The 26266-nt window shown below is 42.1% G+C and overlaps 1 protein-coding gene across 1 annotated transcript; it reads right to left on the reverse strand.

Annotated features, from left to right (window-relative positions):
• Window positions 1–1602: 1602 nt before the first annotated feature.
• Window positions 1603–23087, reverse strand: LOC146968256 (uncharacterized). Its single transcript, XM_085760482.1, has 5 exons — window positions 23051–23087; window positions 22924–22965; window positions 17243–17506; window positions 3377–3774; window positions 1603–1701 (listed from the first exon to the last, which is right to left on the reverse strand). The coding sequence occupies exons 1-5, from the start codon at window positions 23085–23087 to the stop codon at window positions 1603–1605; spliced, it is 840 nt and encodes a 279-aa protein (XP_085616608.1).
• Window positions 23088–26266: the final 3179 nt, after the last annotated feature.

The raw sequence follows: 26266 nt of genomic DNA on the forward strand, positions 1-26266 counted from the left end.
ACTGACCCTCACGTTCCGCGGGGAGAAGCTGTGACACGGCACGGTGCGTCTGTGTTATTGTTGTTTAGTGGCGCCCCCCCCGCCCCCGATGGTGGTTTTGTGAATAGAACAACAACTGTTGTATATATTTATCTTATACGAGCCCTTTGATCCAGAAATGCGAGTGTGAGAAGAGCGACAGACACAAACAGAGCAGCTTTCATAAAAGACGCTCTATCTCCTTTTCTAGAAAAAAAGCAGGGATTTTGGTGAAACCCAGCCATGTTTAGCTTGACTTTTCTCAGGAACGGAGGCACGTAGAAACAAACGGTTTGTGGTCATTTGAAGCATAAAGTTAAACCTTTCAATTGAGCTACAGTATGTGTTGGTGGCAATAATATAGAATACACTATGGCTCTACAAAAATCGTCAAAAATGGTCTAAATTGCCGGTACACTTGACTAAAACTTTGGAAAGGAGCGCGGCACTCAATGAGTTAGTTACACATTGAAAAAAATAATAATAATTTTTTTTTTCTAAATTTCAACAGTCACAGATAAATACATAACTTCTCCAAACCATTTTGCTATAGCATGATTGTAGCCAAAATGCAGCTAAATAATGTAACAGGCGAGGACTCAAAACGGTGTAAGGGTTAAGCGGTAATATATATATTTAAGCATCAAGTGGCACAGCACGGTTCGGCTCGGCTCGGCTCGGTTGTGTTTCCATTACAACTGAGTATCACTTGGTGCCTCCTCGACGTGGGCGGGGTCGTCATAACACGGCTGCGCGAAACCGCTGTGACGTCATTTACACAGCACCGAGCAACGTACAAATCCGGAAGACCAGAACAACAACAACAACATCAGAGGAGGACAGCATGGAGGACATCGAGGCGATCGTGTTGCTGCTCCTCAGCACCTCAGGACCTCCTCGACCGACCAAGGAGTGGATTTTGTTCGAAGTCAAACAGCTACAAACTGAAGCAGTAAAAAGTGGTGTCTTGTCTTGAGTCTTGTTTTTATTTACATTCTAGTCGGTCGTCGCGCGGTTATGACGCTTCCAGTGATGACACTCATCGGCCAATCAGTGGAAGGCAGTCGGCTGACGTCACGTTTTAGTAACGCTTCGGCTCGCTTGGAACCAGGGCTGAGGTGATACCAAAAGTACCTGGTTGCAGGTACTACGTGCTAGTGGAAACACGCAAATAGCGCGCCGAGCCAAGCCGAAGCGCGCTAGTGGAAACCGTATAATGTAAAACTCATAGACGGGCTAACAGAAATTTGCATCGCATTTCGCGGCAACCGACAGCCAGTAAAGCTGCAAAAAGCTGTTTTGGTTCTGGCTTTAGCACTGTTAACACGTCACTGTTTAATCCAGAGTCTGTGGTCAGTTTATAACGCTTGCTAGGAAATTTACTCCGATGTTTGTTTTGGGAGAAGTGCAGAGTCTGTGGAAGCCGCGACCGGGGACCAGTGCAGCTACTGTCACAGCAGCAGCTCCACTGAGCTGATCTGCCTGGGCGACCTCAGCAATCCCGGGGGAGAAAATGAGCCAAGTAACTTCTGACGGTCTTTCATACTTTCAATAAAACTTTTAGGTTTTTTGGGTGGTGGTTGACTAGGAGGTGCAGTTGGAGGTCGGATATCCAGCTGGTCCTTTAGCTGTGCCATGACGAATTCCTAGCTTTCTAGCTGCTGGCTGGCTGGCTGTGATGTACTGTGAAAAAGTGTAGCTACAATCAAAGTGCTTGCATACTAGAGCCATGCGCAGAACAGCGTGCACGTTGACTGACAGACGGGCCATCCAACCAAAGTTGTCTGAGACTAATTTGATTGGTCGGCCAAATTTTAGCCCCTACTCCTTACACAGATGACCAAATTTCGTCATTGATCTGTCAAATCATTAATAGCATCAATTACTGTCAAATACTTAACTGATATACTCAGATTTTTATATTTTTGCCACAAAATGAGCCGCCCGGGATGGTACCTGTACTGTTTTTGGATATTTGTATTTTACTTTACTACTTCTATTTCTGACGACTTTCACTTTTACTTCACTACATTCTCGAAATAAAATCAATACTTTTACTCCAATACATTTCCCATAAGCATCCTCGTTACTCGTTACTTACGCGGAAGCGGCGCTTGAGCAGAGCAGGAGCAGCGCGCGTCCTCGCAGGCGCTTGGCTGGCTGCACAGGGAGCTGATTCTCCTGCTCTCTCCCCGCCGGTCAAACATTGACTCCACTCACATCTCTACCCGTCTGTACTCTGTTTTCCACACACACAGGTCTGTCTCTAGTGCTGTATGTATGGGTGTGTGTGTGTGTGTTGTGTGCAGATGCAACTGACAAATATTTATTAGACGGACAAGCAACAACTTCATTAATCATCATTAATTATTTTTATTTTGAAAATTGACTGGATTCTCTACCGACATCCTGTCTGGTACGATCCGTCTATCCAGCTTGACAACGGCGCTCGCGGCTCGCGTTAAAAATAGAACTGACACCGAACTGAAGCGCTGCAGGGGTCGGTGGTCGGAGTATAGTCAGCAGCGCATTTACTGTTTACGAGCGGCAAAGCGGAACCTGTCCATGCGCCCGTGTCTGTGTGTGTACCTGTGCGCGCGCGTGTGTGATGTGTCTGTGCGTACGTGTGTGTGTGTGTGTGTGTGCGTGTACATGCGGTGCGACTGCACGCGAGAGAGACGGCAGGTGGACTGACTGGCAGAGATGAGAGGTGGTGAAACTATTACATTTTTTTATTTATTGTTTTTTTTTTCTGTGACAGTGGCGGGCCCATAATTAATAGGAAACACTCCCCTGCTCACTGATGGTGGCAAGTCCAGCTCGTCTCATTTTTGAAGTTGAACAGAGTTTTTCAGTTTACAGTATGACTGGATTGCCACTTTTTTTTTTTAAGTATATTTTTTGGCTTTTTGCCTTTATTTGATAGTGATGACAGTGTAGATAGACAGGAAAGGGGGAGGCAGAGAGAGGGGGAATGACATGCAGGAAAGGTCTGCCTGACGCGGGATTAGAACCGGGGACGCCTGCGTTGAGGACTGTAGCCTCTACATGGGACGGTCGCCTTAACCACTGCGCCACGCACCGCTCCAAGAAGTAATATTCTAACAGGTGACTTTCACTTTTAGTTGAGTCATTTTCCAGTAAGGTATCTTTACTTTTACTCAAGTATGGCTTTTGGGTACTTTATACAACACTGCACCACCAGGAGGAGGTCCAGGACCAGGTGAGTTCACCTTCATACCTGTCTGTCTCCTCCTCCACAGAACCAGGACCAGGACCAGGACCAGGACCAGGAGAACCACACCAACCAGGGCTGATATAAGTGGGATGGAGAGGGAAGAGGGAGGAGGAGGTGTACGAAGAGATGTAGAAAAAGGAAGAGGAGATGTAGGTGGAGGAGGAGGAGGATCTGTGGAGACAGGAGCAGAACCTGGTTCAGTGCAGTGATCAGTTTCTCAGCAGGGGACTTCATCTTTACAGTGTCATAGAAACAGGAAGTGATGTCATCGTCCTGACCTCTGACTCTCAGCCGGCTCTCAGCAGACCGTGCAGATCCCACAATATAACACAAGTAGAAACCTTCATCAGACTGACTGACTCCACTGAGCTGTAGTTCACTGGCAGGTTCAGATCCAAGTTTGGTTCCATTCCTGAAGAAAAGGGCCTTGTTTCTGCTGTTACCTCTGTTTCTACAGCGCAGAGTGACATCACTTCCTGTCATCACAGGAAGTGCAGGAATCTCCAGGATCGCCTCACCTGAAACACCTGAGTCACAGACAGACAGAGTTACAGCTACAGACCAGAGTCACATACAGACAGAGTTACAGCTACAGACCAGAGTCACAGACAGAGTTACAGCTACAGACCAGAGTCACAGACAGAGTTACAGCTACAGACCAGAGTCACATACAGACAGAGTTACAGCTACAGACCAGAGTCACATACAGAGTTACAGCTACAGACCAGAGTCACATACAGAGTTACAGCTACAGACCAGAGTCACATACAGAGTTACAGCTACAGACCAGAGTCACATACAGACAGAGTTACAGCTACAGACCAGAGTCACAGACAGAGTTACAGCTACAGACCAGAGTCACAGACAGAGTTACAGCTACAGACCAGAGTCACAGACAGAGTTACAGCTACAGACCAGAGTCACATACAGAGTTACAGCTACAGACCAGAGTCACATACAGACAGAGTTACAGCTACAGACCAGAGTCACAGACCAGAGTTACAGCTACAGACCAGAGTCACATACAGAGTTACAGCTACAGACCAGAGTCACATACAGACAGAGTTACAGCTACAGACCAGAGTCACAGACAGAGTTACAGCTACAGACCAGAGTCACAGACAGAGTTACAGTGTAGTTGCAGGACAACTAGAGTGTAGGTCCACACTAAGGAGGGAGTAATAGCCAATACTCTATAATACAGCCCGCTACCCTCTAGTTACTGGGTAACTCTAAGATAACTACAGTGTAGTTTCATCATTGTAACAATTGTGCTCATATTGTACAGTAGACTATTTCATTTCTAATAATACCTGGTAGTTAAAATGATTGGTGGGAAATGACCAGGAGTTACACTGTAAGTCCGGGCAAAGTAGCACGTAATTGTACGGGAGTTACGCTCTAGGACACAACCTAGTTATATTGTAAAATGCAGGGTAATAGTGGCAGAGTGAGCCGCAGTTACTCAGTCCTTGTGTGAAATAAGGGACAACCTACGCGGAAAGAGAGCGGTAGCTACGCTCTAAGTCGCGGGCCGTATTATGCGCTGTGTGTGTGTCTCGCGCTCGCTGTTTAGATACTGACAAAAACGCACACACAAGCTGGAAAGTTGTCTCATCTGACAGCTGACATTTGGGAGGTGAAGGCAGGGTTTCCCTTAATTGTCCTGACGTTGATGGAATCACTACGAACTGTAGAAATATTGTTAAACAAAAAAATTAGGGTGCTCAGGGCTTGACGCTTAGCATTTTCCCAGGTAGCACGTGTGCTACTAAGTTGAAAAATCTAGTAGAACACAAATAATTTTAGTAGCACACAAATAATTTTAAATAATAACGTGATATGAGGTCAATGAGGAGGCATTTATAAGCACAACAGTTCAATTCATAGCTTTTTAACAGGGATGCCAACGGGTCAAGACCAAAAAAGATCTTAGAGCGGTGACACTCACCATTAACATAACACATGTGCATTTAAATACATTATAATATCATGGAAAAGTCAATTTCCAGTAGTTCAAATCAAACAGCCCCAACCAAGTATTGATTGCATATAGATGGACAACATTTATATTAAAAATGCTTTAAAGAAAAGAGAAAAAAAGGTTCCTTTGTAGTATTTACATTTTTGGGAATACTGAATTTCAGGTCTTCATATAGGCTACAGTATATAATGTGTTAGTTAGTTTCACTTTTTGAATTGAATTAGTGACATACCGGTAGGTCTTAATAAACTCTTCCATGATATTCTAATGCACCTGTACATTGGAAATGAGTGATAGTCTAGTATATAGCCTACTGCATACATCTTGACAGCTCTACCGTACTTTACTTTTTTGTATAATCCCAACAGACATGTCCAGTGATGTTCAGCCTTGTGTGTTTACATTTGTCTGACCCGATTATTTAAGTCAGTGGTCCTGAAATGTGTGTTTCTCTTCTACACATTCTACATCGCGGACGTGGCGTCTTTTCACATACAGTACGGGCTTCCTTTCAAACGGGGCCGAGCTCCGTGGGAAACACCTGCCTGACACAGCAACGTAGAGAACCGCGGCACACAGCTCCGCGGACATGCACGGAATAAAAAAACAACAACAACGCCGTCACACCGAGTGCTCGCGGCTACGGCGCTGCTTTGGGTTGTGAGCATATGAACGAGTTCGCTTTACACTACCTGTACGGACGCACTGCCAGCGGAGGCGGAGCGGGGCCTTCGCGGGGGCTTGGCTGGTCACACAGGGAGCGGACAGCGCCAGATGTGACCAGGCAGACCGGTTGACATGTGGCCAATCTGAAACTGCCTCCGCTCCGTGCGCTGCGCTTCGGTTTGGTTCCGCGTGCAGTCTCTTTTTTTCAGCTGATGCTGCATTCAAGTGCACAACCGGCCACAACCTCCAAACGTTTGCAACACATCATAAAACATTTATTGAACGGTAAAATTCGGTAGTCGCACACGTGCTACTAATTGCATTTCACAATTCACACTGATCTGTTTTTTACTCGCATTTGCGACGAGGAGCTCTCACTGTCGAGCCCTGAGGGTGCTTGAAAATACAACGAAAAGAATACTGTTACACAGTAAAAGAAAAAAGAGAAACAATTTTCTTATCAGCCAAAGCGAGTAGGGTGAAGCTGCAGTACCGGAGTAACCGCAGCTCTAGGACCGTTCGATTTACGTCACAGCGCTTCCTACCAAGTGGAGACTTCCGTTACCTGCTGATAATTAGTGTGACTGCTGAAAGCAGAAAAAAATATATATAAAAATAATATTATATTAATATATATTATCATATGCATGTTAGGATGGGTATATTTGTGTAGTCTTATCTATCTGTCATAAACACGTTTACTGTCGCGGACTGCCACCGAGCTCCTTTTTTTTTTTTTTCACCAAGACAAGCAGTGACAGGGAGGCTCTGAGCGCAGGTTTGGTTTTCAGCAGCGGTGTGGAAGGCAGAGAGCCTCCACTGTCCCTGTAACAAGCTACAAGTCATTTATTATGCTGTTAATGACGGTAACAATGAAACATAAGGTAAATATCCTGCATAGTTCTCCTCCTCTGCTGTCCTCTGATCAGAGCGGCGTCCCTAGCAATGGCCTGTTTTACCTAGCAACGGTCTGGAAATCGACTGCTGGAATTATTTTTCTGTTGTTTAATCAGCTCCTTTATTCATTGCCTAAACCTAATATGGCACAATTACACTTCTCACTTAAACTGATCTGGCCTGTCTACACTCTACCTAACTCCTTTCTTCGTTGCCTAACCACTCAAACTCAAAATGTGAACTTGTAATATAAAATTCAAAGTGGAAAAATGTCCCCATAGAGATGGGAAATAGGCCACATGCCTTTATTTTTTGTGATGGACTGAAATTAAGTTATTAAGAATGAAAGTATAATGTGAATTATTATCAAGACAGGGATGGCTTTACAGTTACAGCAGTTCTTGGTGGCATCAATTTGAAAGCTTGAGCGAAGTGTGTAGTGGCTATTTGTCCTCGGTGTCAATAATCAAAAAACTTAAAAATATCAAAACTATAATGAAACTAAATCAAATCAAACGGCCACTGAGACACCTAGGGAGTGAATTTACGCAGGATAAACAAAGTCCATTGTCCAGGCAAAAAATGAAAGTTTCTTGGGTTTATTCTCCATTGGCAAACAAACAAACAAAGAACAATGGCCCTTTGCCGCCTCTCTTGCCCTGGTAAAAAACCATCTGCCCTCCCAGGTGCCTAGCTCACCTGCGTCTGCCAACCCCTATATGTAAACTCACCCGGTGCGCTCCAGCTACCCAGTACCTTCAAAATAAAAGCATGGTTAAGTACCAAAATAAGCGTAATCAATACTAAATATCATAAACAAACTAAAGGTGTATTTCCCAAAACTAAACCACAAAAAATAACTAAATAATAAGTGATTAAATGATACAAAAGTAACAAATAGCTCCGACACTCCGGCCCCTAATTGTGAAAAGTATAAACTCACAATTACATTAATTTCTACAAGGAGCTATTCTCTTTATCTCTCCCTAACTCTACAAAGGGGGGGGGGGGGGTTCTTCTGTCTTCTTCTGGAAAGCTGTAAACAAAAAAAACAGATAGAGGACAGAGTAGTAAGGGAGAAAGAAAGAATAATGTCCATGATTCTATACTGTGGCCTCCAGGAGCAGGCAGATCTTCGTTACAGGCCGCTCCAAAACACTGGTCTTAGTTTGAAGGCACACAGAACGAACCAATCCTTTGGCATCAGACTTGGTACTCAGAACTCGGCCCATCATCCAGGATCCTCTGGGAGCTGTAGCATCAGCGATGATGACAATATCTCCTGGAGAGAAGTTTCTTCTTGGCCTCGTCCACTTTTGTCTTTCCTGCATCACAAGTAAGTACTCAGATACCCATCTTTTCCAAAAGAGTTCTGCAATGTACTGTACTTGTCTCCATCTTCTCCTTGTGTACAGATCATTCTGCTCAAAGAGTCCTGGTGGAAAGATGGGTTTTCCTTTCAGCAACAGAATATGATTGGGTGTTAGGGCCTCAAGGTCATTGGGGTCGTCAGAAACCTTTGTGATGGGTCTATCGTTCAGTATTGCCTCCACCTCACAAAACAGCGTCTGCAGGGCCTCGTCATCCAACACCTGCTGTCTGACAACAGAAGAAAGCATGCTCTTTACTGAACGAATCAGACGTTCCCAAATACCACCTTGATGTGGGGCTGCTGGTGTATTGAAGCTCCATTTAATCCCATCTTGAATCAAAGCACCTTGAATGTTCTCATTATTCAAATCAGCAAGACTTTGCTTCAACTCCTTGTTGGCTCCAATGAAGTTTGTGCCATTATCGGACCTCATGCTTGACACAGGGCCTCTTCTGCAAACAAATCTCCGCACAGCATTAATACAAGAGTGTGTATCAAGTGTGTGTGCCACCTCCAGGTGCACTGCACGACTGGTGAGGCAGGTGAACAGCACTCCATACCTTTTCAAAAGGCTTCTTCCTCTTTTGACCTCCAGGGGGCCAAAATAATCCACTCCAACATCTGTAAAGGGAGGCTTGTCTGGCATGACTCTCTCCTCCGGTAAGTCTGCCATCTTCTGCTCTCCAAGTTTTCCTCTGTACCGTCTGCACACTGTACATTCTGTAATCGTCCTTCTTGCAGCAGAATTGGCATTAATGATCCAATATCTCTGTCGAAGCCTGTGCAACATATGGTTTCTACCAGCGTGTCCTAGCTGTTGATGGATATGACGTAGAATAAGCTGGGAAACATGCAGATCTTTTGACAGGATCACAGGATGCTTGATTTCTGATGGTAATGCCAACTTATGCAGGCGACCTCCAACTCTGAGAATGCCGTCCTCCAGTATTGGATCCAGCTTGTACAGTGGGCTATCCTTGGAGATGTTATCCAAGCCACGTGTCAGTGAGGCAATTTCACTCTCAAATTTGTACTTCTGGACAAAACAAAATATTGCCTTTTCTGCCTCATCATAATTTTCTGGGGTCAAAATCCTCCCTCGAAGTGTGGTCTTGAAGCTCTGAAGTTTCTGCTCCACAGAATTTTTAGTTTGTGTTTCCTTGTCACTCTCAGCAGCCTTAAACTCCTTTCTCTTTTGGCTCAAAAGCAAAAGAACTCTTTTAAGCTCAAGGAACCAGGCAACAGATGCTTTAAGTTTCCTCCACGACGAGAAATAGTGAATGAGGCAGTCTGTGGGATCTTCTGAGTGCTTAACGATGGCATACACTGCTGGTTCTTTTTTGACCTCCGGGTCATCAGCAGGAATCACAGCTGGCTCAAAGTCAGGTACAGGCCACTCACTCTCTGACAAATACAGGAATTCTGGGCCTTTAATCCAACTTCCATTTGTGAGAAGTTCCTCAGCTGTCAATCCACGTGACGCTTCGTCTGCAGGATTGATCTTCGTGCCCACATACTTCCACTGACCAACATCTGTAGCTTCTCGAATAACAGAGACTCTGTTGGCAACGAAGGTGTGGAAACGTCTAGTTTCACTAGAGATGTACTTGAGGACGGTCGTGCTATCAGTCCAAAACATCGACCTCTTCAGCTGCCACTGCAGCTCCTTTCGCAGCATGGCATCCACTCGGACAGCGAGAACTGCTGCCGTGAGCTCCAGGCGAGGAATGGTCATTTGCTTCAGGGGAGCAACTCTGGCTTTCCCCACAAGAAATGACACATGCACTTTATCGCCATCTTCCAATCTCAAGTAAGACACTGTACCATAACCAACTTGACTTGCATCAGAAAAATTATGGATTTGCGCTGTCACAGATGTTCCAAGGCCATGAGGTTTGATGCAGCGTTCAACTGTGAATGCACTCATCTTTTGAAGATCACTCAGCCAATCAGACCATTGCTTGGAGAAAGAGGGGGAAATATGTTCATCCCACATCAGGTTTCTTCTACAGAGCTCCTGCAACATTAACATTGGCTGACATGGTGAAAGGAGCCAAAAATCCTAGTGGATCATACAGCGAGCTCACCACAGACAAAATTCCTCTCCTGGTCTGCTGCCGTTCCTGCACTGAAGTCCTGAACATGAACTTATCGGACTCAACACACCATTTCAGTCCGAGTGCTCTTTCGACGGGAAGCTGGTCTGTGTCCAAATCCAGTTCTTTCATCTCTGCTGCTCTGATGTCACTTGGGATTGACATCAACACAGACCGGCTGTTCGTTACCCATTTTTGAAGACTGAATCCACCTTTGTGACAGAGTGCAGTTAAGTCTTTCACCAGTTGCATGGCATCTCCCTCCGAGGCTGTGGACTTCAGGCAGTCATCCACATAAAAATTATGGTTGACTGTGCTGATTACTTCAGGGGGAAAATCAGATGCATTATCCTCTGCAGTTCTTCTCAAGGCATAATTAGCACAACTTGGGGATGATACAGCTCCAAACAAATGTACCCTCATGCGATATTCTGCTGGTTGTTGGTCAGTGTTGCCCTGGGGCCACCACAGGAATCTGAGGAAATCAACATGCTTATCAGGTACCTGCACTTGATGAAACATAGCATGGATGTCTGCCATGATTGCAACAGGCTCCTTCCTGAACCGAATGAGGACTCCAATCAGAGAGTTAGTTAAGTCTGGTCCCTGCAACAGCTGCTGGTTCAGTGAAGTTCCCTTATATATGGCACCACAGTCAAATACAACTCTTAATTTTCCTTTGGTAGGGTGATGTACTCCGTGATGGGGGATGTACCACACTTTTCCATCATCTTGTTCCAGCTGTTCAGTGGGTACCATCTCAGCATAACCTTGATCCAACATGTCACTGAGAAATGAAGTGTACTCCTCCTTGTACTTGACATCTCTCTCAAATTTCCTCTTCAGGCCTTGAAGCCGCTGCTCTGCCACACAGCAATTATTTGGTAAGGCAGGATCTTCTTCTCTGAAAGGTAAGTCAATACAATAATGTCCACTTTTCAGTTCTGTTGTACTTTGCACAGTCTTCATGAATTTAATGTCCTCTCTTGACATTTCCAACCGTTCCACTGATGTCTTTTCACTGAAATCGTGGTTATATTGACTGATGAGCATCTCTTCCAGATGTTCCACAGAGATACGATTAGTCGTGACGACAGCACAGCCCGTTCTTGACTCCACTGCCGTTTCCACTGCGCAGTGGTCCATTTATTACCCAGCCAACTCTGGTTCTGACTGCGTATGGTCCCTCACTCTGGCTGTTAATCAGCTCCCAGGGTTCCATCACTTTAGGAGCGTCTGTCCCAATGAGCAGATCAACCTCTGCATCCAGATGATGAAGTTTTATGTTCCTCAGATAAGACCATTTTGCAATATCCTCTTGCTGTGGGATGTTCAGTCTTGACACTGGCATAGTCTCTTGAGTCATAACACTTGGTAACTCAATAAAATCATCCACGTCCATGCCAGACACTTCCACACCAGACAATACAGTCGTACTCACAATTTTCCTCTGACCCATGGTTCTCAATAAAATGTTGGCTGGTTTGCCTCTCAAACCCAGTCTCCTTGCCAGACTGACAGTGCAGAATGTACCTGAACTCCCAGGATCCAAAAAAGCGTAAGTTTGCACAACCTCATCACTCATCTGGCATTTAACCTGTACTGCAACACCGGAGAAGACAGCATCATCCTCATCACCGGCCCCTATAGCTCCACATGTCTGAGAAGGTCCAGGAGAAACACTCGGTGGAGAGCTCACAGCTTGTGTGTCCTTTAAGGATGTACCTTTATCCCTTTCTTGAATGTGAAGGACTGATGGATGCTTCTGGTTACACACAATACAGACCAAACGACTCCTGCAGTCTTTGCTTCTGTGACCAACTCTCAGGCAACCAAAACAAATTCCATTTTCCAGTATGAAACTTATCTTGTCCCGATGCATCTTCAACTTGAACTGTGAGCATTTATCCAGAGAGTGACTGTTAAGTTTGCAAAATAAACAGCATTTGAGATAGCTTTGGGCAGGGGAAGACTTGATGTTACTGTCCATGTATGTTTTGTTGCTTTCCTTCACAGCAGAAACACTGGTGGCAAAAGTGCTTCCATTTCTCCTTTGCTTTGTGTGACTGACATTGGAGGCTTTGTGGCTGACAGGTGACAGATCTTGAATATTTCCAAAAAGTGGGTCAGAGAGTATTTTGACTTGTTTTTCCACAAATGTCACAAGGTCAGTGAACATTACTCTGCATCCATTTTGCTCCTGCAAATCACATGCAACACTCCTCCACTTCTCCCGTAGCTTGTAAGGAAGCTTCATCACAATAATTTTGAGATTGGAGGGCATGTCCAACTCCTTCATGTACATTATCTGCTGTGTCAAATTGGAGCAACCTCGAAGAAACAGGGAAAAAGATTGCATGGCTGGTACATCCTCTGTTTTAATGGGGGGCCAGTTCAGAATTTTTTCCATGTAAGCAGAAGCGATTTTATGTTCATTGCCAAAATGCTGCATCAGTAGGAATTTGGCCCTCTGATAACCCACACTTGGGGGTAGATGCTGACAGCTCCTGACAAGGTCTCTTGGCTGCCCCCTGGTGTACTGTTCCAAAAATGACAAGCAATCACTGGCATTGTTAGTTTTTCCTTCTACACAGTTTTCAAAGGATCTCAAAAAGGATTTAAACTGAAGAGGGTCGCCATCAAACACAGGGATATTTCTCACTGGCAAAGCAGATGCTAAATTTTGCTGAACCAACAATGCAGTGATGTCATTCTGCCTTTGCATAATGTCCATAATATCATTGCAGGGGTTATTGTTGCGGGGTAGATTCAGAGTATTAGGAACCATTCGTGTTGTGTGAGTTTGACTCATTACTGGGCCAGTGTCAGTTTGTGTCGTTGCTGCTCGTCCAGGCCTGACATTCACTTGGGTGTTAGTTATTAGTGATGGTCTGACGTCAGTTTGTGTTATTGCCGCATGTACAGGTGTGACAGTGACAGCCTGAGCCTCCATGTGAGCAATGTTATTTGCAGCATCTGTTTGTGGAACAAAATCATCCGCGTGGAGATTCAGTGGGCGTGTTCCTTGAGCACCAGTCCAGTTCCTGTCAAAATACGAGTTAATTGCGTTCGATCCTTTAGAGCCACATTTTGAATTGATTTCCAACACATTCAGTTTTGCATTAGCGGCCGCAAGTTCCGTTTCCAGAGCGAGCAGTTCCTTTTCCTTTCTGAGTTTTTCCTCTTGTGCTTCCAATGCGTGTTTTCATTCTAATGCAGCCATGCGCTCCATAAGTGCCGCTTTGTCGGCTTCTGTCTTTATTCTTGCAGATGATGTTGATGATGCTTTAGATAACCTAGAGTGCGCTCTGGAACGCTTCTCCTCTTGACATGAAACATTTGAAACACTGTCTTCGGGGTTAATGTCATCAGAAGCCACACTTAAGTTACCAGGAGGTAAAGCATCATTTGATTGCGCTATGGATGGCCAGCATCAGATAACCAACATTTTGCCTTCTCAATGGAATTCGAAAACCCAGATCCTTTTGCATGAAAATATATATTTTGCCGTTCAACTTCATCCTCAGGCAAATTCAGATTCAGAATGGCTTCGTGCATGTCTTTGGCTTCCTCGAAGCATTTAATGCATTTACTCAGCTCGGCTTGCACTGAGTTCACATTGTCAGTGGATACCATCAAATCACACATTTTATCGATGCTCCTTTTTACATGCTTGCATTTCAAAGACCTTTTTTCTTGACACGTCTTTAAATAAAATGTTAGACCCTTTGAGGTAAACTTGACACTCCTTTTTGAGAGCACGGACACAGAGTCATTTGCTTTGGCTGCAGCCTCAGACATTTTTCCACATCAAGTCCTTTTCAATCCTTTAATTTCCACACTTTTGTTTAAAATACTCGTAACACACAGGGATATTGTTTGTGACACACGGCTCCGCATCAGAGATTTTTATGAATGAGAGTAGGCGTGGCTTACCAGGAGATAGTAGAATTGCGCAGCAGCGCGCGTCATCCAAACTTCCAAAGATCCCAATAAACATCCAGTGCAAAGAAACGATGATTCAAACACTCCAATAGTGATGCCGTTTTCCAATACAGCCTCCTCGTTATTCTTTGCTCACCGATGCTGTTGAGTAGTTTCGTGCGATGTCCGTCGGCCAGTGACTCTCCAAACCCGACACGTTTTCCAATCCTCTTTCACAAATCATCAATCCCATATCCAAGCTGTCAGAGATTCCATCCGCCAAATCTTCACTTTAGGGTGGGTTTTTTACTTTGTAGTGGCTATTTGTCCTCGGTGTCAATAATCAAAAAACTTAAAAATATCAAAACTATAATGAAACTAAATCAAATCAAACGGCCACTGAGACACCTAGGGAGTGAATTTAAGCAGGATAAACAAAGTCCATTGTCCAGGCAAAAAATGAAAGTTTCTTGGGTTTATTCTCCATTGGCAAACAAACAAACAAGGAACAATGGCCCTTTGCCGCCTCTCTTGCCCTGGTAAAAAACCATCTGCCCTCCCAGGTGCCTAGCTCACCTGCGTCTGCCAACCCCTATATGTAAACTCACCCGGTGCACTCCAGCTACCCAGTACCTTCAAAATAAAAGCATGGTTAAGTACCAAAATAAGCGTAATCAATACTAAATATCATAAACAAACTAAAGGTGTATTTCCCAAAACTAAACCACAAAAAATAACTAAATAATAAGTGATTAAATGATACAAAAGTAACAAATAGCTCCGACAAAGTGTTTGATGTTATTCAATTACAGTTAGGCTTGATAATATGCCTCAAATTATAAATACAATCTGGACCGTCATTTACTCTCAACGTTTCAATGGGTAGATCTCTTTTTTTTTTTTTGTATATTTTTTGGCTTTTTGCCTTTATTTGATAGCACAGTGAGATAGACAGGAAAGGGGGAGGCAGAGAGGGGGAAAGGTCTGCCCGATGCGGGATTCGAACCGGGGCCGCCTGCGTTGAGAACTGTAGCCTCTACATGGGGTCAAAAAGGTTGGTGACCACTGCTTTAGTTCCTGTTGTGTTCCTTGTCTTGTTTTAGTGTTATGTCCTTTTGTGGGTTGTGAAGTTCTGTGTCCTATCTTCCTGTGTCATGGTCTTTGTCTTTCATTCCCTGTCATGTTCCTGTTTCCTGTTTTATTTTGAAGTCCATGTCTTAGTCCTGTCTTCCTGTCAAGTTTCTTGCCTGTTTAATTACCTAATGTGTTTCACCTGTCTTGATTGCACCACCTGTGTCTTCCCTTGTGTATTTAGCTTCAGGCCCTGTTTATACGTACCCGGGTATTTTTAAAAACGGAGACATTAACCATTGTTTGCACCCTCCGTTTACACGCAAACGGAGAAAACGCCCCTGAAAACGATGCTTTTTAAAAACTCCGGCCAGGGTGGAGATTTTGGAAAACGCCGTTTTCACGTTTGCATGTAAACGGAGAAAAACGGAGATTTGGGTAGCCGACGTCAGACCCTGACGTCTAACCGTAACCATATTACATAACTTAATAAAATAATAATAATAATGATAAAATTAAATGCAGACTGATGTGTTCATTGTAAAACATTTATTTATTGATGTAACGTTAAATGGGCTGATTTCTGTACAGAGTCCTGAGGCTGGGCTGCTCTTCTGTCCAGTAACAGTTAACACACATGAAGCTTCACTTTTCATTCAAACAAACTGCTACTGCCACAATTGTGAGATTTCATCAATGAGACCAACATTTATCTCCTAAAAATAATTTAACCGGCCGTTGGTAAACCTCTAAAAACCTGCGGGTAAGTTATTTAGCCATTGTTTTGATCCCGGGAGGACGACGGAGGTTGGCCGACCGAGCAGCTCTGCAGAGCGGACACTGTCTCTGTGATGTCCCGGTCGTTGCTCCACAGGTGGAGCTTCACTTCTCCAAAAAAAAAAAAAGCTTCACCTCTCCGAGAAACATCGGAGCAAACTTCTAAACAGCCGTCATCTGGATAAACTGGCCGTAGATTTGGCATTTAAACAGTTACTTTCTCACATGAAAAAATATTAAAACTTTACACACAAGGAGGGCAAGTGACGTTGTTGTTGTTGTTGTTGCTGTTGCTATCAGGTTGCTATGTAGGGATCATGTGCGGGATTTTGATTGGCTGACGTGGGCTTGAGCTTCTCGCTACACTGCCACCTACAGGTTTGGCATGCTCTTGACGGCATATATACACGGGTCAGTGTAAACGAAACGTTTTCTGAAAACGGACTGGTGTGCACGCAGTGTTTTTTATAAACGGAGAGGGGGAAATCTCCGTTTTTAAAAATACCCGGGTACGTATAAACGGGGCCTCAGTGTCTCCCTTTGTCGGATTGTCTGCGTTTATGACCTGTGTTCTTGATCCCCGTATTCCTGTGTTTCCCCGTGGATTTGTTAGTAAAATAAACCTAGAGAGTCTCCACTCCCCCACAAGTCATTTATCTAACATCACAATTAGTCCAAAGCTGTTTAATGACGGTAGAGGTGAAACATAAGGTAAATATCCTGCGCAGTTCTTCTCCTCTGTGTCCTCTGATCAGAGCTTTTTTTTTTCTCTTAGTCTTTTGTTTATTTAGTTTTTTGGTTTCTGTAGCACTTTGAGATTACTTTATGAAAAGTGCTTTACAAATAAAATTTATTATTATTATTATTATAGAGCTGCGTCCCTAGCAACGGTGTGTTTTACTTAGCAACGGTCTGTTATACAGAAATAAAAGACCCTAAAATGTAGAATCAGAGTGTAATTCATCAGAGTTTGACTAAAATCACAATTTAATCAAAATGCAGCATTCAAAAGAGCCGTGTCATAAAAAAAGTAAATCCACTCTTTTTGTGAGACGCCCACGAGGCGACAGATAGACAGCATGTTGTAAGTCGGTCCTCAAGATGGCGCTGCGACTGCTGTGTGACGTCACATGAGATCTATGAATACAGACCGAATACAGAGTCACATACAGACCAGAGTTACAGTCTGAACCTCTCACCTTTAGTCACAGTGATGTCGACCTGGAGACTCCTCTGTCCTGAACTGGTTTCACACCAGTAAACTCCAGAGTCTGAGTGGGAGAGAGATGAGATGAAGCAGAAGGAACCATTAGAGGACCCAAATCCTCCTGGACCACACTGATCCTCCTGTCCTCCTGTCTGTCCTCCGGTCCTCTTCACTGTCTGTTGATCATCATCACAGCTCAGAATCACAACGTCTTCAGTGAAGAACTGCTGAAGGTTTGGACGGACGTCCAGAGACACTGAGGACAGAGAGAGAGAGAGAGAGTCAGATAGAGAGACACTGACAGAGAGAGAGAGAGTCACAGAGAGAGGGAGCCTTGAACTGCTGTGTGTGATGAAGTAGGGACCCTGATGTATGTGGACAATATGGTCCTGTACACTACTGGGAAAGATCCTGAAGAAGTGGCTGTTAAGTTGTCCATGGCAATGGAAAAAGTTACATGGTGGCTTCAGTACTCTCGTCTCACCATAAATACTAATAAAACGGTAACCATGTATTTTTCAAACAAACAACTAAATACGTTTTTTCCAAATATGTCAATGGAGAAATAAAAAAATGTTAATGAGTTCAAATACCTGTGTGATATTAGATCCCACTCTCACATTCAAAAGCCATACAGAGCCACACGTTGAAATATAACTTATCAAACTTTAGAAACATCAGGAATTCATTAACAGTTGAAGCCTCTAAAACTTATTTCAATGCCATGATCTTGTCGCATTATAATTACTGTATGTCCTGTTGGTCTCAGGCAAGTCCATCTGTCCTGAAACCCATCAGGTCACTACACAAACAAGCTCTGAAAATCTAACCCATTCTAAGAAACTAGTCATGTGACCTGTCAGCATTAAAGGTTGGGTCTGGAGTTTTGTGCCCAAAAATAAACATTAGACTTATACAAATGAAATCCATCTTAATCATCTCCTATGGGCTTCTAGTCCTGTGTGGTGGGGGCTGTGGGGGCTGTGCCCCCCCCCCCTCCTGCCTGTATTTTGGTCTTTTGCTCTGTTTTGTTCAGGTTTTGTTGCACGTGGACGTTTCTGGGTGGAGACCGAGAGAATCTGTGTTTTCTCTCCAGCCAATGACGGAGCTCAGGTGAAGCTACGTGCAGCAGAGTAGTAGCTCAGGGCTGCTAGCTGCACTGGCTGTCTCTGATGCTAACGAGTGCTAGCAGCTAGCACGTCTCTCTCTCTCAGCAGCAGCAGTTGTCATGACAACAGAGAAAAATAAATACAGTCTGAGTGAAGCGCTGGAGCCGTGGACCGTATTAGGGCCGTTGTGGTGAGCTAGCCCGATGCTAACTTTGGCTAGCGGTAGCAGTTAGCATCCGCCGCTAACACCGTCGTCTCAGTTCACCACAACAACATAACACGGAGGCTCCCGGTGTTGGTGACGGTCGGCTATTGGCCCACGGCTCCAGAGCTTCACTCAGACTGTATTTCCTTTCCTTTGTTGTCATGACAACGGCTGCTGTCTGGGGCAGGAGGCTACACAGCTTAGCCCCAGAGGAGGAGGGGCCCAGTTTCAATGTTTTGTTTATAAACTGCAATAAACAAAACTCCAGACTCTACCTTTAATCTTAAACCAAATTATTGGTAACGCTTTATATTAAGGTCCTTGTAATAAGCATTAGTTAATAGGTAATAAGGCTCTTATAAGTGATTACAAGATGCTTATTAACATTATTATGCATTTATAAGACTATATATGTATTAATAGACTCATAATAATATAGTTAATAGCAGACTATAATTGATTTATAATAACTTATAATAAACTTAGTTAACTGTTTGTTGATGCTTATGAACATTAATAAGATCCTTATGAGTATCTTATAATTGTTCATAATAACATTACAAACACATATATTGACTCAACTAGCCCAATCATTATGTCTTTGTTATGCCTTTATTAATCCTAAGGTATGTGCAATAAGCGTTAGTTAATAGGTAATAAGGCTCTTATAAGTGCTTACAAGTATTAATAGTCTCATTATAATATAGTTAATAGCAGACTATAAGAGATTTATAATAACTTATAAGAAACTTGTTAACTGTTTGTTGATGCTTAAGAACATTAATAAAATCTTCATGAGTATCTTATAATTGTTCATAATAACATTACAAACACATTGAGTGTAGCCCAACCATGATGTCTTTGTCATGCCTTTATTAATCTTTTTTGTTTGATTTATTAACATTAATATATACTTTATTGCTCATCTATTATAAATTAACTATGCACTTGTTAACAGTTAACTACGCTTTTTGCAGGTACTGGATCTAAAGCGAGAACAATGCCTTATTAAGTCTAATAAATCTTTTGTAATGCATTCATTAATGGTTAACAATGATTTTCACAACTTCCACATCTGTAATGAACAATACATGTGGTCAAGGTTGATGAAATGTAAAGAAAAGATTGCATAGTAATACAAATGTTTCAACAGTGAAGCCCAACATTGTTTTATTCATTGCTGTCAAGTAAAGAGACATTTTACTGAAAATGTATAAAAATCTAAATCACCTAAAACAGGTAGAAAGCACCTTTAAAACATTTAGGCATATTATACAAATAATTTAACTCAAAAAAGTGCAATTTTGCAAAGTGCAACATGATTTTTATACTTAAAATGTATAAAAATAACCTAAAACAGGTCTTTGAAAAAAAAGTACACTTTTATTTTTTTTAATTTTTAATTCCATTGAACATTTAACGCAGCTGCTCTTTTGCACTCTTGTTTGCATCAAAAGCAATTCCCTCTTCCACTTCTTCTTGCCATCATCTGAGGTTGAGGAGCTTGAGGAGTCTGAGGAGGGGTCGGGAGAGAATGAGGATAGAGGAAATTTACATCTGAGTTTTCATAATGACATTTTTTTTAATGTAAAAACATAAAAAATAAAAGTCTCGATATATCCTGCAATAACACTTTACAGTTTAATTTTCAAGCATTTTAAATAGAGTCTTAATGTAGCACATTTCATTAAACTCAAACTCAAACTCAAATGACTGTGCTGAATGTACACAGCAGTAAGTAGGCTATCATGTACAGAAAAGTGTCAAGAACATATCAGACGGTGCACAACGAAAGAGAGAAGTTATATATTTCGACAATGTACATTGTATGTATATAAGCCTAGCTGGAGACAAAATAAACTACATTTTAATATAAAAACGTTCTCACTGATACACAGAGGAGCGCTTCCGTAGGGCAGCAACAGTCATGAGGCGGCTAGGTCTACACTAGCTTCGGCTAACGTTAGCTATGCATGTTTGAGTTTGTACTAACAAGTAGCAGCAGTTAAACTTACCAGAAGAGTCATCCTCCGTCTCACAACGCTTCCTCTTGTCAGCTGCTTCTTTTCGAGGCCCAGAATGGGTTTGAATTCTACTCGGGGGCAAAAATGTTGGGCAACTACCTCCATTTTACACATGGGCATGTGTTAAGCTATCAGCTGCTAGCTTAAACCGGAACTTCCGGTTTTGCTGTTTGCCTTCAAAATAAAAGCGAAAGGGTAAAATGTTTCAAGTGAGAAGAAACTCTACAAGTCTGCTCTTTTCCTCCGACGCACCTTTCTGAAAACCAAAATCAAATGCATAATAAAAGATTTATCAGCCTTAATAAGACATTGTTCTCGCTTTAGATCCAGTACCTGCAAAAAGCACAGTTTACTGTAAACAAGTAAACTTATAATATGTAGATGAGCAATAAAGTATAATGTTAATAAATCAAACAAAAAAAAGATTAATAAAGGCATGACAAAGACATCATGGTTGGGTTAGATTGATACTCATGAAGATTTTATTAATGTTCTTAAGCATCAACAGTTAACAAGTTTCTTATAAGTTATTATAAATCTCTTATAGTCTGCTATTAACTATATTATAATGAGACTATTAATACTTGTTAGCACTTATAAGAGCCTTATTAATAAGGCTCTTATAAGTGCTAACAAGTATTAGTTAGTTAATAGGTAATTACCTATTAACTAACGCTTATTACACAGACCTTAAGATTAATAAAGACATAATGATTGGGCTAGTTGAGTCAATATATGTGTTTGTAATGTTATTATGAACAATTATAAGATACTCATAAGGATTTTATTAATGTTCATAAGCATCAACAAACAGTTAACTAAGTTTATTATAAGTTATTATAAATCTCTTATAGTCTGCTATTAACTATATTATAATGAGTCTATTAATACATATATAGTCTTATAAATGCATAATAATGTTAATAAGCATCTTGTAATCACTTATAAGGGCCTTATTACCTATTAACTAATGCTTATTACAAGGACCTTAATATAAAGCGTTACCAAATTATTTTTAATTTTGGAAAAGTATGAAATATGTAAGTTGACAATTCTTACCTTTCTATTGTTCTTATTCACCTGCCCAGGGACGACGGATAGAAAGTAGCTAGTAAGATAAATCCGCTACAAGGCATCTCTTCTCATTTTGAAACTAATGTTATTTTGTACATTGTCCCGGATACAAATAAACTTATTTAAAAAAATAATAAAAACTACACAATGATGAACAGATGCAGTAATAAAAGTAAGAGTTAGGAAAACTAGAAAAAGCATTTCCAAGAATGGAAATGGTGTGACTGCTGACAGCAACTGAACGCTGTTGCAGAATTAGCAAATAGTGCAAGCTGTGATCACCATACAAATGTTTGACCAAGGTCAGAATCGAACCCACATCCTCATGGTCATTAGACTTCCACTCTGCCTCTAGGCCACAGTGCGCACACAGTTGCAGAGACTGTTGTCTGTTAATGATCTGCACACTGTCAACATCAAGAAAGCTTGAGAGTCAAGCTTGAATGACTTAGAATGAAAATTTCTGTGAATTTCAGGCTGAGCACTAACCATATGGCCACAGAGAACCTGAGTTACAATGAGCTTTATACTATGAGGAATCAAAGACTGTCCAATGACAGCTGAATAATTGGAATCAAAAGTCAAGCAATGAAGTGAAAAGACTGAGGCAGGAATCGAACCCATGACCATATGATCACTAAACCTTTACTCTGCCACTCGGCTACAGAGAGCACACTGCTTTCAAGACTGTTGTCATTCATTGTAATGTGATGATGTGCTGCAAACTGGTACGAGTAATCAAGGAGATAACAAACACCTGTAACCAATTGAAGGCGGGGGAGGAGAGCAGAATTCAACATAACATAACAAGAGTTCTTCCCTTGGATTCAAACCAGTGACCTTAGGGTTGGCAAGCATCCACCCTAACCCCTACACTACAGAAGAGTTGTGAAGAAGAGAGGTTGAGACTTTGATGAATGTGAGATTTTTTGTGAAAAAGTTAAATATTTGAAAAAGTATAAATAGTTAAAAAGAGAAAAGTAATGCCGATAAAGTTCAAAAAAAGCTGCACGTTTTGATATATGAATTGTTGAAATAGCACAAAGTATGAAGGACTAGAAGAAGACCGTAAAAAGGCGGAAGAAAATGGCCAAACAGAAGAACAATAGTGTGACTGCTTCAGCAGTCACACTAATTAAGAAAAGTTCACAAACTCTCAGGTCACACTCACCACCCTCTCCTCCATCAAACTCCCAGCATGCAATGAGAGAGAGAGGGAGATGGAGAGACACTGAGAGACAGTACCAGTTTTCTCTCTCACCTTCAGAAACAGTCGGTCCAGACAGCAGCAACACACACACACCTGTAACAGGAGGTCAGAGGTCAGAGGAGGTCAGAGGTCAGAATGATGTGTCTATGTGTGTGTGTGTGTGTGTGTATTGACTCACCCAGCAGCAGCAGCAGAGTCTCCGTTGTTCTCTTCATGCTGTCGTGGTGACGACTGACTGTCAGTCTGAGCTGCAGAGCGTCGACTTCACTTTGATCACTGTACTGTTCTCTCTATGTGTTATGCTCCTGCGTGAACACAGATTAAACAGCCAGCCAAACTCCTTATTCAAGAGCCAGGAAGTGAGCGGCTTGCTCCTTTAATATCTTCTTACACATTAAGTCAGCATTTCTGACTGCACTGAATTCGGTGTAAAACTAGAAAAGAAAGATACAAAAAAAGTGTCTTAATAAACAGTCATGTAAATATCAGTATCAACGTGTTGACTGCTTCATATTAACTCAACAGGTATTAGCACAGCAGGCTAGAAAACAAAGCAACTTAGCAGGTAAGTATACACTACTGTCACACAAGCACTACATTATACTGTTACTTTTATACACAAAATACCCTTGAAATATATCAACACATCTTATCAAACCTGTAAACTATGTGTAACACTTACAACCATTGCTTTCTGAGAGATAACTGCATTGATGCAGCCGTGAGACGATGTACACACACTCGTTTTTCCTCTCGTTTACGTTTTTACTTCCTACATCCGGTTCGGGAGATTTTCAAAATAAAAGCGCCGGAAATACATATAAACGTAGAAAACAGTAAATTAACATTTCAATGTCATTTTGAGTGTCTTTTAAACATATTAAACATATTCAGGGCAGAACAATCACTATCTATATTTCAGGTTCCTGGGCTGAACTCTCTCTGCCGTCTGTGGACGGAGCCTCTGGTCACATGACCTCTGCTCTGATGAGCAGAGACTGTGTGTCCTTGGTGTGTTCACACTGTTCAGTGAGTTTTCACACTGTTGATTCATGTGGACGTGAATTAAAGAGAAGAGCAGACGGACGTCTGCACAAAGACCTGAGTCTGTAGAGATGCTGATTCCACTAACTCTGAGATTCTGGTCCTGGGTCCTGTTTCAGTCAGAACCAAGAGGCAGACAGAGCAGTGTGAGGTCACATGATCAGGTCTCACCTTCTGTCTCTCACTGTTCCAAAAGTTGAACATATTCCAACTCTGGGCACTCTGATAAAAAAGGAAGTGTGGTATATTGATGTGTTGATGAAAAGAAGGGATCACCGCCGACACGTCTTCACTTGTGTTCAAAAAGGAGTTTATTAACAAGAAGAAGAACAGTGTTCAAAAATGCCGAATCCTGGAGCATCTCTGTTGCCAATGTGAGATCCCTCTCCTTATGGCTCAAAACCATAGCTTTATATGCTTTCTAACTCCAAAACTCCACCTTCTCCAACATAAAGATATGGCTTTCCATATTAGGCAATAATTGTTTGTCATTAACATGAGCATTCCATGTTTCTTGTAAATCTAATCAATTCTATTTCTGTTGTAACACACAGTTCTTGATCCATGTTCATGAACATGAGGCAGGATCTATTCTATGTAATTTTACGACTTTGCATCATCTTCCAGATGAAGCTAATCAACTTAGTTAAGACTCTCACAGGAAACATGTGATTACGTAACAGAACACACATTTTCCCAGGATACATTTCACAAGGGTCACTCTTCTCTGTCTCATCTATCACTGTTACTAAACACCTTATGGAACATATTTATATATCTATAATACATGTTGATGATATAAGATATTAGAGCAAAAAGTTCAGGTGGATAATACACTACAGAAGCACAGAGAGGGTTTTTTCCGCTGAGAGCGCTCAGCGCTGTGAGTGCCGAACTCCATAGGATCTGAATGGAAAGTAGACGCCCAGAGCGCTGAAAGCGCGTCTGGTGGACACGGCCCCTAAAGTAACTGAAATTAATCAGAAAAATCTGCATCATAGCTGCTGTGCATTCATAGATGTGGGAAAATGCAATTTACAAACAGAAGAAATACAGTAAAAATGAAAAATACAAATTCAAAGTCTTTTTTTTTTTTTCCAAAATCAGCCCAAATGGGTCACGTGACTGAAAGAGCCTCAACACCTGAGTGTGGTTCCTAGATGTTACGTGTATACAGTATACAGATCAGCTGTGATTTATATATTTGCATAAGATCAATCAACTATTTTTCAAATGCAACAAAGCAAAATACAGGACATAAATCTCTTTCAATCTACAAGGTGAACTTCACTTCACTTCAGCCTTTAGTTTCAACTTTGAACATGAGGTTTTCTGTTTTGACAAACAGTGTGAAAGCAATTGAAAATTTACCAGTTAGCATCTATTGCTTTGGTCTTAATTGAGTTTGTGTGTAGAAGAAGTTAAAACTAATTTTAAATGTGTTAAATGTATTTGTGTCAAAAGAACAAAAAATTGTTAATATAGCCCACACAGGCTGATGCTGTCGTAACTGTGTGAAGAGTTTTGAAAAAGTGTTATAAGTATTGACAAACAAGTCATAGCGATTGTAAAAAACTACTAGGTGGATGGAACAGAAAGTCAGAGCTTAGCCAGAACCACGTTTCCGTGGTTACTGAGGTGGAGCTAATGAAGGTGCGTTGATACCGGACCTTTGCGTGACATCATCGGTTAGAGTGGGAGAGATGCCAGAAAAACTCCAGATTTTTTCTCTTTCCACACTCCAAACAGCCACAATTTACACTCTACACACATGATTTTTTCAGAATTTGTAAGACAAACTTGTTATCTCTCATGTCATGTGCTCAAAATATCAGAGAGACTTACAGAACTTACAGAATCAGCCTCTGAGTGCAGCCACGTCTGTCCCTGCTCCTCATTGAGTCCAATACAAATATTTTCTGAGAGGAGCAGAACGGCCTGATGTTTTAAAACTGCCAGCGTCGCCAAAATATTTACTGTAGAAACACCAAATCGTACCGAAATTTTCATTAAGTCCTTAGAGCAACGTTGATCTGTGTTTTGTTCTGATAGGAGTTACCGTTTTGTCATGCTAAGCCTAAATGTGAGACCGGTTTAGAGGCAGAAAATGGCTGTTTTTCTCCACGTTTCTGTCTGTCTCAGCCTGCGGGGGCCCCTATCGCCGTGGTAACCTCTTTGATCCTCAGGCCAGAGCTCGTTAACTTCATAAACAATCCACCTGGCGCTCGTTTAAATGTTTATAAACACAGACACAGCTAAATCAGACTGACACAGGATGCAGCTACTAACTAACTACAACACACACACAGACTCTAGAGCCAGCTTCATGTGATTACAGTCACACACACAC

The sequence above is a fragment of the Trachurus japonicus genome, chromosome 18 (assembly GCF_045865225.1).
Source record: "Trachurus japonicus isolate A0001 chromosome 18, Traja_1.0".
Classification (NCBI taxonomy): Eukaryota; Metazoa; Chordata; class Actinopteri; order Carangiformes; family Carangidae; genus Trachurus; species Trachurus japonicus.

Excerpts from the sequence above, each read along its gene's own strand:
- LOC146968256 (XM_085760482.1), bottom strand. The coding sequence starts at position 23,087 with ATGAAGAGAACAACGGAGACTCTGCTGCTGCTGCTGG. Across the intron at positions 17,507-22,923 it reads TGGACCGACTGTTTCTGAAG|TGTCTCTGGACGTCCGTCCA; the intron begins GTGAGAGAGAAA and ends CTCTGTCCTCAG. Across the intron at positions 1,702-3,376 it reads TCCTTTTTCTACATCTCTTC|TACATCACAGCCAGCCAGCC; the intron begins GTACACCTCCTC and ends ACTTTTTCACAG.